General features: G+C 34.4%; 4 protein-coding genes across 5 annotated transcripts; 2 read left to right on the forward strand and 2 right to left on the reverse strand.

The window, feature by feature from the left end:
- On the forward strand, positions 1 to 3,596 carry LOC119641576 (GTP-binding protein 1). 2 transcript variants are annotated; one of them, XM_038040330.1, is made up of 7 exons: positions 1 to 109; positions 773 to 1,162; positions 1,233 to 1,413; positions 1,467 to 1,630; positions 1,756 to 1,934; positions 1,995 to 2,010; positions 2,124 to 3,596. In XM_038040330.1, the coding sequence occupies exons 2-7, from the start codon at positions 919 to 921 to the stop codon at positions 3,341 to 3,343; spliced, it is 2,004 nt and encodes a 667-aa protein (XP_037896258.1). In that variant the 5' UTR covers positions 1 to 109; positions 773 to 918; the 3' UTR covers positions 3,344 to 3,596. The 2 variants fall into 2 exon arrangements, with proteins under 2 accessions (XP_037896258.1, XP_037896259.1); XM_038040331.1 differs by having other exon boundaries at positions 2 to 109; positions 796 to 1,162.
- Positions 3,597 to 3,728: 132 nt separating this feature from the next.
- Positions 3,729 to 4,180, reverse strand: LOC119641566 (protein NCBP2AS2 homolog). Its single transcript, XM_038040314.1, has 2 exons — positions 3,984 to 4,180; positions 3,729 to 3,923 (listed from the first exon to the last, which is right to left on the reverse strand). The coding sequence occupies exons 1-2, from the start codon at positions 4,154 to 4,156 to the stop codon at positions 3,845 to 3,847; spliced, it is 252 nt and encodes an 83-aa protein (XP_037896242.1). The 5' UTR covers positions 4,157 to 4,180; the 3' UTR covers positions 3,729 to 3,844.
- Positions 4,073 to 4,954, reverse strand: LOC119641565 (mediator of RNA polymerase II transcription subunit 9). The gene is made up of 3 exons (XM_038040313.1): positions 4,650 to 4,954; positions 4,393 to 4,456; positions 4,073 to 4,331 (listed from the first exon to the last, which is right to left on the reverse strand). The coding sequence occupies exons 1-3, from the start codon at positions 4,832 to 4,834 to the stop codon at positions 4,167 to 4,169; spliced, it is 414 nt and encodes a 137-aa protein (XP_037896241.1). The 5' UTR covers positions 4,835 to 4,954; the 3' UTR covers positions 4,073 to 4,166.
- Positions 4,955 to 9,731: 4,777 nt separating this feature from the next.
- Positions 9,732 to 11,493, forward strand: LOC119641558 (serine protease snake-like; the record flags this gene model as incomplete). Its single annotated transcript, XM_038040297.1, has 6 exons — positions 9,732 to 10,048; positions 10,232 to 10,444; positions 10,503 to 10,618; positions 10,681 to 10,796; positions 11,034 to 11,269; positions 11,401 to 11,493. Coding segments are annotated over exons 1-6 (835 nt in total), but the record flags the coding sequence as incomplete, so codon positions are not given.
- Positions 11,494 to 11,497: the final 4 nt, after the last annotated feature.

Here is an 11,497-nt window from a genome sequence, read left to right on the forward strand (position 1 = left end):
AAGACAAATTGCCATAAAAATATTTACTATTTGTGAAAAAAGAAAAAATTGTATTAAGAGCAAATGCTGGCAAAGGATTTTCCACCTGGTTTTTTTAAATAAAATATATGTAAGTTTTCGCTAAAAATGGATCTGCATTGAATATATCTAGATATTCTCGAATTTTAAGAAGTAAATATCCTTTCACTTTTATTTCATCTATAAAAGATAATTTTGGTGAAAATGTAATATATTATGTACAAAAGTATAGTGTTTAGTGTTTGCTTGTTGCAAAACAATTCGTAACCCCTTTCACTTTCTTCCGTAAATATTTGTTTATTTATGATATAGTGTTATGTTGCTTTTTCTACGCGCATATACACATGTACATAATGTGTTGAATGGCAGCCAGATTTCTTATATTAATGCAATTGCATTTATGTACTTGTCCATTGTTCTTTTTTCTCTTTTTGTTTTGTTTATTTACGGTAATGTATTGTTTTGGTTGATTTGATTGGAAATAGGAAGGCAAGTCTTATTTCTCATAAGATTTTAGACGGGCTTCTAAATAGATAGAACTTATATATAACATTTTATTGCTGGTATAAATGAAGTATCAGACCAATTTAACAGACTGAGTTTGTGATTCATTTATGTTTTTGCTTTCATATAAGTTACTATCGATTGCATCATAATTTTTAGATAAGGGAATTACTATATATAAGAACTTTATCTTCTCATACTACATTATTGTCACATAAACGTAAGTAATGGTTGCTTTGTTATTATTCAGGAGGATTATTATCTTATTCCTAGCTAAAAAAATTGGGAAATGTTTGACAGCAGTGCGCTAGCGGATCAAAAGTTCTTTAGACGAAAGTAAAGTAACCGAAGTATAATTTAAATTTTGTGGTTGTGTTAAATATAAAAAGCAAAACAATGAAGGCGGCTATTGCGAATAGCGGAAAGGCGGGAGGTGGTAATAATTTTTTTATTGGATCACCAGTGAATACTGAACATTTGTCTAAGATGCAAATACAACGAACGGATTATTCAAGCATTCGTGGAAAAAATGTCTTGGTTAGTCCTACAGAGGAGCAATATGATTTACTGAAAAAACGTTTGGAAGAACGCACCCAGGATAGTCGTGGTGAAACTATCTACGAAATTGGTGTAGGGGAAGGTTGGTAATGTAAAAAGTAACGAAACGAATTGTGATATTTGAAAAACGGTATCCGCTATTATTATTTTAGATGGGGGTGAACATGGTTTAGACGAGGACGAGTACCAAGCTTCAGTCGCTACAATGCAATCATTAGCTACCACCTTAAATGCCGATATGGTACTATTGAAGCAACGTAAAGTGGAAAAGGGCTTAACGGCTCAATATTTGATCAGAAAACGTGTGGACATGTCCGATTTCATGGAAATCCGGTAAAAAAATCTTGCAGATATAAAAAAAAAGATCACAGCGAACATTTTTTTAGAGTGGCTGTGGTGGGGAATGTGGACGCCGGCAAGTCCACTTTACTGGGAGTTTTGACCCATGGAGAATTGGATAATGGCCGAGGACATGCTAGGCAACGTTTGTTTCGCCATAAACATGAAATGGAAAGTGGTCGTACTAGTTCCGTGGGCAACGATATCCTAGGTATGCTTGCTTCAAATAGGCTTTTCAATTTTTTCTGTGAATTAATATTGCGTTTGCATCACTATATATAAAACTGTATCGAGATCATTTACATCAAACAATAAGAGAGATTTTTTATTTTTAAGGCTTTGATAGCATTGGCAATGTGGTCAATAAGCCAGATCATGGAACATTGGACTGGGTGAAAATCTGCGAAAAGTCTGCTAAAGTTATTACTTTTATCGATTTGGCTGGCCATGAGCGATACTTAAAGACTACTGTATTTGGTATGACTGGTCACGCCCCCGATTTTGGCATGTTAATGGTATGATTCCTCTGATTTCGTGCGATTACATTTTATAATATATATATATTTGAATTTTAGATAGGTGCCAACGCAGGTGAGAAAAAAATCTAAAGACTAAAGTCTTAAAACCCTAATGGATTTTTTATTGGACGACATTGCATAGTTTAATATCTCTGTTTTTACTGTTAACATATGGCTCTTTTTCAGGTGTAGTGGGAACTACCAAAGAGCATTTAGGCTTGGCTTTGGCATTGTCGGTACCGGTCTTTGTGGTGGTCACTAAAATTGATATGTGTCCTCCTAATGTTTTGCAAGATAATTTGAAATTGCTTTTCAAGATTCTAAAATCCCAAGGTTGCCGAAAGGTGCCCGTCATGGTAAAGACTCCGGATGAGGTTGTGTTAAGTGCCACAAACTTCGTTTCAGAACGTTTGTGTCCCATATTTCAAGTATCCAACGTTACTGGGGAGAATTTGGATTTATTAAAAATGTTTTTGAATTTATTGACTACGCGTATGTCGGGTCAAGATGATTTACCAGCGGAATTTCAAATAGATGATACTTATTCCGTACCCGGAGTTGGTACAGTAGTTTCTGGCACTTGTTTGCAGGGATTGATTAAATTGAATGACGTTTTAATGCTGGGTCCAGATCCGTTAGGTAATTTTATGCCCATCGCAGTCAAGAGTATCCATCGTAAGCGTATGAATGTGAAAGAGGTGCGAGGCGGTCAAACTGCTAGCTTTGCATTAAAGAAAATTAAACGATCTCAAATACGAAAGGGCATGGTTATGGTCAGTCCCGAAATAAAGCCTCAGGCCTGCTGGGAATTTGAAGGAGAAATTCTAGTTTTGCACCATCCCACCACAATTTCATCTCGTTATCAAGCAATGGTACATTGCGGCAGTATCCGTCAAACTGCGTCTATTGTAACTATGTCCAAAGAATGCCTTCGCACTGGCGATAAAGCTCATGTTAAGTTTCGCTTTATTAAACATCCCGAATACATACGACCTGGTCAACGTATGGTTTTTCGTGAAGGACGAACAAAAGCAGTGGGAAATGTCTTGAAGCCCATCACCAATTCAGTGGCAGCTCAGCATCGTCCAAAGCCCAATAAAATGCAGGCGCGGGTTCAAGGCCAAGGCTCGCACGGCAAACAAAATCAAAATCCTAATGTGCAAGCAGCTACTAATAACATGAGCAATAAAAGTCATAACATGGATCATGATTTCAGCAATAAGGCAACTAAAGCTGAAGGAGTACTAGAATTAAGTGCAGATAAACGTGATATGGCTCGAAACAGTGCGAAGAGGGGTCATAAGAGATTTGCCGCCAATACAACGGCTCCAAACATGGAATCGAATGCCTCAACAATTTCACAAACGAGCGCCAATTCTACACATATCGCTGCCAAAGTGCAGTAAAACTGAATAATTACAATCATATCGAATGTTGGCAAGAAGAATTTTTTCAACTTTTTAAAAGGTAGGAGAGAAAGTGCCGAGTTTTTTGGTGCAACAAAACGTGTACAAACCACAAGTTTTTTAAAGGACTCATGAATATATAGAACAGATTAAAATACTATTTTGCTACGTATGAAATAATGAAATATCACAGAGCAGATGTTAATAAGAGAATATGTATAAAGCATATGTATGTAAAAATAATTGTAGAAAACAAAAGGAGCATTAAATTTTTTCTTTAAGAAAATGAATTATTACTTTAAATTAAATTTTTTTTGTTATAATTTTTATAATTGAAAACCTAAAAAGTTATTTTCTTTTGGCTTTAAGAAATAAAACGTTTTTAAAATAAAGAAGATTTATTTTATCAGTTCATTATATCCCTAATCAAGCATCTGCACAAGTTTACATATATACATAGAAAAATACACATAATATTCATTCTACTCCTTTCTTTTTTTACTACTTCTTCTTTTTTATTTCTTCTTTAACGCCTTCAATCTCTTGTTTAACGTTTGTTTTGAAAGCTTGCATGAATTGTCTAAAATTAAAAATCCGATATATATTCTAAGGCTTTAAGTTTACCAGCCGTAATACTCACTTGAAGCGTTCCGGACTCATTTCGTTAAGGCGCTTTTCTCGAGCCAAATCTTTGGCACGATACATTAACGATACCACCAATTGGGCCGCTCTGCGCATAGGATAACTTTCAGCCATACGTTGTATAAGTTGTTCATTATTTGCTAAATAACGCATCAATAGCCGCAAGACCATTTTCGCGGGCTTAAAATTGTATATCTTTGTATTTCCGAATTAATTGTTGTTTCAACGTCAATTGATTATGTAGCAGTTCTAATTTCTGTAACTGTTCTTCTTTATTGTAGTCGATGCCTGGTAACTGTTTGATTTGGTTGCGGGCGGATTCAAAACGTTTCTGCAGTTCTAAAATCTATGATTCCACTTTAATATTATTTTTACACATAGTATGAATATTCGAAATCTTGTCTAACCTTTTGGCTACACTCTTGAGATTCACGTTGCTTGGTGCTGTTATCCAAAGGATCCTTCTCTACACTGAGTTGACAAAAACATTATATAAGATTTTGACAAATTAAACTGAATAAGATTTTATCCACGTATTATGAAAACAAAAGCAAATCGCATCCAAAAAAACACAACTTTTCTTTTTTTTTCATTGATAACAAAGGTAGTCTCACAAAGAGGTTCCTTGGTGTTATTGACCTCCACATCATAAATGAACACTTACCAACGCAATATATCGTATATAACAGGCAATATTTCTATGTCAAGTCGTGCAACTGTCAAACCGCTATTACCAGCCGTAATATTTGCGGTCGTCACCGGTGGTGCTGTAGGTGAAGTCTTTATTAAGCCGTCTGCTGTTAGAGTAGGTTTTATATCCACTGCCTCCGCATTGGGTGATAATTCCATTATTAATTCACGAGCAATTTTTCTTTAAAGCAATCCTCATTAAAAATTTGTGCTTGTTGTTCTCTAAAATTGTTGAAATATCGAAAGATTTATTCAAATGTCAAAACGCTTTACATATATGAAGAAATGCAATGACGATATGGCATCTTTCTTTTTTGTATGTATGCAAGTTGTATAATAATAAAACATTTATAACTGGTTTAAACCGAAATTTTAAACACCTTTTCTTTTCGCACAGATTGCTCTTTTTAATCGACAAAGTGAACAAGTTAGGTTCTGGAACAGATAGTAAAAAAAAAATTGGAAAAAAAAACTAATTATTGCCGAGTTTTTATCTCTTCGAAAGTTGCTTAATCATCACACGAGATCATAATTTTCGTAGTACTGTTGATGACATGGTTTTTTCACTACGTTTTGAATATATATAAGAGACTAAAATTCCTCTGCTATCATAAAGGAGACTTGCAAATAGCTGCTAAAAGTCTACATAAATAAACGTGAACAAGTTCATTTACAAAGAGGCATGTAATCCTATAAATGAGTGTATGAGTGTGCATTTTTATACCTATCACCGAAGGATGGGTATATGTATATTATCGGCCAGAAGGAGGCATTATAGGCCCCACAAAGTATGTATACATTCATGAAAAGAAGGTATAGAAGATACGGTCAAGCTTACACTACATACGCTGCCATTTCAAGGTAAATCAGATTTTTTTAAATTGCTTAAACTTTAAGAATTTCGTTACTTTTTCTTTCTCGTTAACGCTACAATTATTCAACAATATCCCCATTTGAGGAGACTCTTGAAATTTACTTATTTTGGATGAAAGCTGTGCTAGCGCTAATAATCGTGGATCGGTGTTCTCTCTGGAAAATTCGAAATAAAACTTATTCGGCAATGAATATTTATCACAGGTAAGCGTTTTGCTTTCGATGTTGCTCTAATTCTAATACGTATCTTAATCTACATTTAGGATGCTTCGCAGTGATGCAGAAATCCCCGATGATAATGACAATGAAATATATAAATAAAATAAATGCTCTTTTTTATACAATTATATATATAAGATTATATATTATATAAAAGCACTTGTACGAATATATGCAAAGAATTAACACAAAATGTTCACAAATATGCGAAAATCGAACGCCAGGTCGCTAAAAATTGAATAAAACTGGTCAGGAGACGTTCAAGGGGAGATAAAGGGAGTCTTTTTTTATACAATTATATATATTAAAGTTAAAGTCATTTGGTTTTCATCTCTGAAAACTTTGCAGCTTACTACAGTGTTAAACAATGTCAATCCTTGCCTTGAGTTGATTAAACGCTGCACATATTACAACAAAAAAAGACCGAACACGAGCATAAAGCATGCCTGCTAACATAAGTATAGTTTCAATATGCAGGTAAAGAAAAAAAAAATGTATATTGAAAAAGAAAACTGTTGACAAATTCATTTTTAACTAAATACTGCAAAAATATGTTCAACAACGCTTTCAATTGCTATTAGTTTCTTGTAAAACCTTCTTCAGTTTAATTTTTTCAGTGACGTTAGCCTGTATATCGTAGATACAATCGGTGCTTATATCATGGAACAATTTACGTTCACGAGCACTGTCTAACAATGAACGCCAGGCAGGTACGGCCTAAAAATAAAAACATAGTTCTTCTTAAAGCGATGCCCAAAAAACGATTCAAATAATTACCTCCAAATTTTTAAAATTTTCGCATAATATTAAACACTTTTTCGGTCTAGTTATGGCTACGTTCAGCCTTTGAGGGCTAGCGAGAAAACCAATACCACTTGAACGAGCATTTGAAATTATGATGACATCGACATCCTTTTCAAAACCCTTCTCATGTATGAATCGATTGTGTTTACCATGATGTTGGTAAAGCGTATGGATCTACGGTATAAAAATATTACCGAAAATTAAAAAAGTAAAAACACTATAGTCGTCCATGTCCACCGTTAAGTAACGCATCCTAATTGGGTTAGTATAATTGTTCATGAATAGAATCTAAACAAAATCAGTCCGCGCTGAAAATTCATATAATGGCTTTCTAAAATAAGGAGAGTGTGCGAAAATCTGGTCCAATCGCTAAAGCGTTCAACAGTTTAGGGCACAAAATATATCTGTGGGTCAAGCTTTATCGAAATATCGCAGAAGTTGCGACCAAGCGGAACGCAATAATACATAGACAGACTTCGGATGGACAGACAAACTTAAAACGATTCGGAAATCTGTCGATATGTTAAAATGGGACTCTATCCAAAGTACTTCTGGGTTTAGTGTACACACGCACAAACAGAATGTGCCATTGTACAACAAGTGGACATTAAGAAACTTTGCATTTCGACATGGTGCAATTGCCAAATTTACAAAGTCGATCTAGAGGATATATGGCACAGAATCAAATCAATTCGTGTTGATTTCACGTATCGTCGTTACTGACACTCTTTCTATATCATATTCTTGGGAAGGCTTTTTTTTTGAAACAGATATCTGCTATCCACCTTAATTTATTGATGGAAAAATTGATTGATATTAAAAAATTTAAGGGATGAATCGCACGCATTTTCAAAGTGGATGTCAAGTTATACCAAAGATATATGTGAAACACTTTTGTGTTAGTTTCTAGGGTCTTTAGAAATTCACCATTGAAAGTTTGCCAGAATGACTTGAGGAATTATGTTTATACGTATTTTTGGTGAGAGCTATGAGAAAGTAATAACATTATATTCTTACTTTATGGCAGTATTTAATGTTTGACGATGTTGAGCGTACGGAGTAATGACACATCTATAGTTTTTAATAACCTCGCTACGAATTCTGCTTCCATGTTAGTAGAGATTTTACCGTCGCCGCAAAGATCGTTTTGTGTATAATCCAAATTAAACATAATAAATGATTTTATAGGCGCCTGCAGTTTAATTTGCACCGTCAATAAAGTTAATTTTATAGAAGTATAAATTCGGCCATTTGCATATTTCCGTATGCATGCAATATTGCACATTTAAACCGCTATAATAGAGGAACGCATAAAGAAGCTGGTTTCAACTTGAGAGGCATAAAATAGGAAAATAATGCAATCATGCAAACGGATGAAAACATGAACAAACGAATTTCGTGCGATGTATGTGAAGAACACAATCAGCGACTATCTATATTTCTTAAGCTACCACAAACAATAAGGGTCAGTGAAAATATCCCCCTGGACTGTATTTTCGAAAAAATCGACTAAACCCATCTACCTTTGTAGTAGATCGTAAGAAAGATTTAGAAACCTCTTAAGGTCTATATGCTTTTGTCATATGTCAAACTCGGAATGTACCAAGCTAAGCTTATCCGCTTCTCTTTTGTTAATTGGTGTAATTTCTGCGTTAAACATTCGCCCTTCCGCCTTCAAATTTAACAAAGTGTTAGAAGTTCTTACCCGGGTATGGGGACAATGGGTCGCATCGATTAACGGACACGACTGCAGTGCAGCATAAGCTAAGAGTTTCTTAACTCATAACCCATAATGGACAAAGGACAACATTTTCCATATATGTGCTGTCAACATGCCCCGCCAATATTATGAAGTATGAACATTTAATTTTTTGTTTCTTTTTTTACGAAGAAGGAGGGGATTATGAAAGATTCTCTCATAACCGAATCTAGTTTTCTTACTTATTTTTTAAAGAAAAGTACACTGTGGCCAGATATCGTATGTCCATTGAAGTGTGCCATTTCGAAAGCGTCGAATTGCAATTCTTGGTAGCCTAATTAAATGTTACTTTATGCTAATTTAGGACTAATGCTATTTTTGCAAATGTTTATATTAACGACACTTAGACAGAAGTATGGATAAGAGAATAGTATACGAGTCAAAGATTTTCTACATTTTTCTTAGGTAAATAGTTTGTTGAAGAATAAATTCGATAGTCTTAGCGTGCTCAAGCCGAGCGAGGTAAGCAAGACATAACCACACGATCAGAGTTATTCATCATAATACGTCTCGAGCTTTTTTTAGTCGAACCATAGGGAATCTCTAATACACAGACTAAAAACTGGGATCATCCGCAGTTGCATGTAATGTTCTGCTTTTATATTACAAAAATGAATTTATAAATTTTTTTTTTAAACAGCCCTGTTTTTAATGTATCCGTTACATACATAAACACCTGCCAATTTCAGGGCAGTAATCATGTAAGCAGGCGATCATCGTTATGATTATTGCCTGGCTTTTGTTAGGAGACAATTGAGTATCGCCAGGAGGCTAATCAGGTACCAACGTCGCCGGCTTTCCAACACTTCCCTTCAAATTTTCCATTACGACGCATTAATAACTGAGGGAAACGTAAAGAATGAGAGCCCAGTTGACGTTTATCTGCTTTGCATAAATAAACGACATGTGGTAAATTACAAGCCTACAAAATGAAGTGAATAGAAAGTGATGTAGAATTTAACAATTAAAAAGAGTAAGGAAGTTACATCCAGTGTTTAAATTTTTAGGTTTTCTATAGCAGAAAAAGTTAATTGCAGCAATTTTATTGTCGAGAGCTTTGACATAAGTTGGACAGCGCATTTGGCGACAATCACCAGCAAGTTTGCTAACATGATTATACATAATTGTCTCCTGCTTACATGATTGATAAGAAATAAGACGAGAATTATGTTTAACCAACGCTGGCCCTGCCATTAGACTCAATAAACTCAATATTACTTAACACACTTAGGAGATCATTCTCTCCTCTGGTTGAATTGATATAAGAAACAATGAGAGAAAAAGAAGAGAGCACTTGTTTAAATATCACTATTTTTGTCCAATTATTCGCTTAATCTTTATCAGTAATAGAACAAGTTGAACAGTCGAACAAACAGTGACAACGACGCGTCAATCATTTCAGAATTGAAAATGAAATTGATAAGACACATCTTTTAAAAGATTTTGATAATAACGTTTCGAAAAAGTAGGTCGGAAAAATCCCCTTAAAAAAGTGAATTAAATATAAACAGCATTAAGCAAGGAAACGTATTAAAACTAATTAAAGTCTAGTCATTTAATATAGAACACTAGTTACCTTTTTCCAAAAAAAATTAAATTCTTCCAAGCTCGGCTTTAGACTCTCTGTGGATTTGGTCTGTATTAATATTAAAACGATATGTCATTTAAAATATTTACGCTTATATTATTAACCGAAATTTTTAATTTCGATGAATGTCGTAAGTAACTTTATTATTTGAATATTGGCTTTTCAGAAAAAAGTCAAGCTAACTGTTTATATGTAAAATGTAACAATCTGAGTGAAATCTAAAATGTTTCGACCTTATGATAAATTAGCTTAGACGACTTGCAAACTGAAATGTAAATCTTTTTTTTTTTTAAATATATTTTAAATGCTTTAGTCACATCCAATATAATCTTTCCACAAATCGATGACTTCCCCACGGAATGCAGTTTACCTGATGGCTCTGACGGTACTTGTCGCAATCTGAAATATTGTCCAAGAGCAATAACGGCTAAAAATATAACTGTCTGCTATTACGAACAATTTGAACAGTTTGTTTGTTGCAAAAATAACCTTTGGTCTGATGTCACGAATAGACCTATAACAAGAGGTAAATAATTGACGTTAACATCTAAGATAGATAATCTGTTTTTCTTATTTAACGAAAGCATGTGAAGGAGAAATTCCGGTCAATACAAACTTCTTGAAAAGGAGCGGCACTAATATCCACGTTCCTTACGTCTTGCGAGGCTTATACACATATCTTGGTGAATTTTCATATATGGTTTGTGAAACAATCAAATGAAAATAAATGTAACATTTAAATCGATAAACCATTTGCTTTAGGCGGCCCTAGGTTGGAACATGTTATTCGGAGAAAATGCATACGATTATAAGTGCGGTGGGGTTTTAATATCCGATAAATACATTTTGACGGCAGCTCATTGTGGGCTTTTGAATGGGTCAGTACATTATTTACACTTCTTTTTTTTTCCGTTGGTACTGTCATTAATGGAACATTTCGCACACTCCATTCCAAAAAATATTAAATCTGTGGAGGTCATAATGCTTGGGAGATTTTTTTTTGATTGAATTAACTAAATAAATGTAGTCACTTCAAGCACTATTCACAGAGCTCGATTTCCATACAAGCTGAATATTTCTATAAAAAGTATGAAGGTAACCCGTTTAATTTTCAGGGCACCTCCTGCCGTGGCGTTACTTGGAGGCTCGAATTTAAACGATACCTCTTCAAAGCCAGTAAAAATCGATGAAATCATTTTTCATCCTGGCTATAAAGCAAACGAGAGCTATCATGACATTGCGTTAATTAAACTGAAAGATTCAGCTTCGGAAAATACGATTTGCTTATGGGGCATATACTCTTTGAATGATGTCAATGTAACGGCAGTTGGCTACGGGCACACAGAATTCGGTAAAACATCTTAAATTTAGCCAAATGTAATAAACAGATGGCCCATTATGAACCTTCTCCATCTTGAATTTTCAAAATCTATTGCATGCATTTATATATATGTATATTCTATAACTGCAATGTCACTTTAGCTGGAATGGGTTCACCAACATTACTTAAGGCTTATTTAACGGTTATACCAAACGGAGAATGTGGTTTACATTACAGAACAGAAGAAAGTCTCCCGCA

Source organism: Glossina fuscipes, unplaced genomic scaffold (assembly GCF_014805625.2).
Source record: "Glossina fuscipes isolate IAEA_lab_2018 unplaced genomic scaffold, Yale_Gfus_2 154, whole genome shotgun sequence".
Lineage (NCBI taxonomy): Eukaryota > Metazoa > Arthropoda > Insecta > Diptera > Glossinidae > Glossina > Glossina fuscipes.

Bases quoted from the DNA above. Each gene is read 5' to 3' on its own strand.
- LOC119641576 (XM_038040330.1), top strand. From the start codon at position 919: ATGAAGGCGGCTATTGCGAATAGCGGAAAGGCGGGAGGTGGTAATAAT. The intron at 1,163-1,232 runs GTTGGTAATGTA...TTATTATTTTAG, and splicing joins CGAAATTGGTGTAGGGGAAG to ATGGGGGTGAACATGGTTTA. The intron at 1,631-1,755 runs GTATGCTTGCTT...TTTATTTTTAAG, and splicing joins CGTGGGCAACGATATCCTAG to GCTTTGATAGCATTGGCAAT.
- LOC119641565 (XM_038040313.1), bottom strand. From the start codon at position 4,834: ATGGAATTATCACCCAATGCGGAGGCAGTGGATATAAAACCTACTCTA. The intron at 4,457-4,649 runs GTAAGTGTTCAT...TTGTCAACTCAG, and splicing joins ATATACGATATATTGCGTTG to TGTAGAGAAGGATCCTTTGG. The intron at 4,332-4,392 runs GTTAGACAAGAT...GTGGAATCATAG, and splicing joins CTCAAGAGTGTAGCCAAAAG to ATTTTAGAACTGCAGAAACG.
- LOC119641566 (XM_038040314.1), bottom strand. From the start codon at position 4,156: ATGGTCTTGCGGCTATTGATGCGTTATTTAGCAAATAATGAACAACTT. The intron at 3,924-3,983 runs GTGAGTATTACG...TTTTAATTTTAG, and splicing joins ATGAGTCCGGAACGCTTCAA to ACAATTCATGCAAGCTTTCA.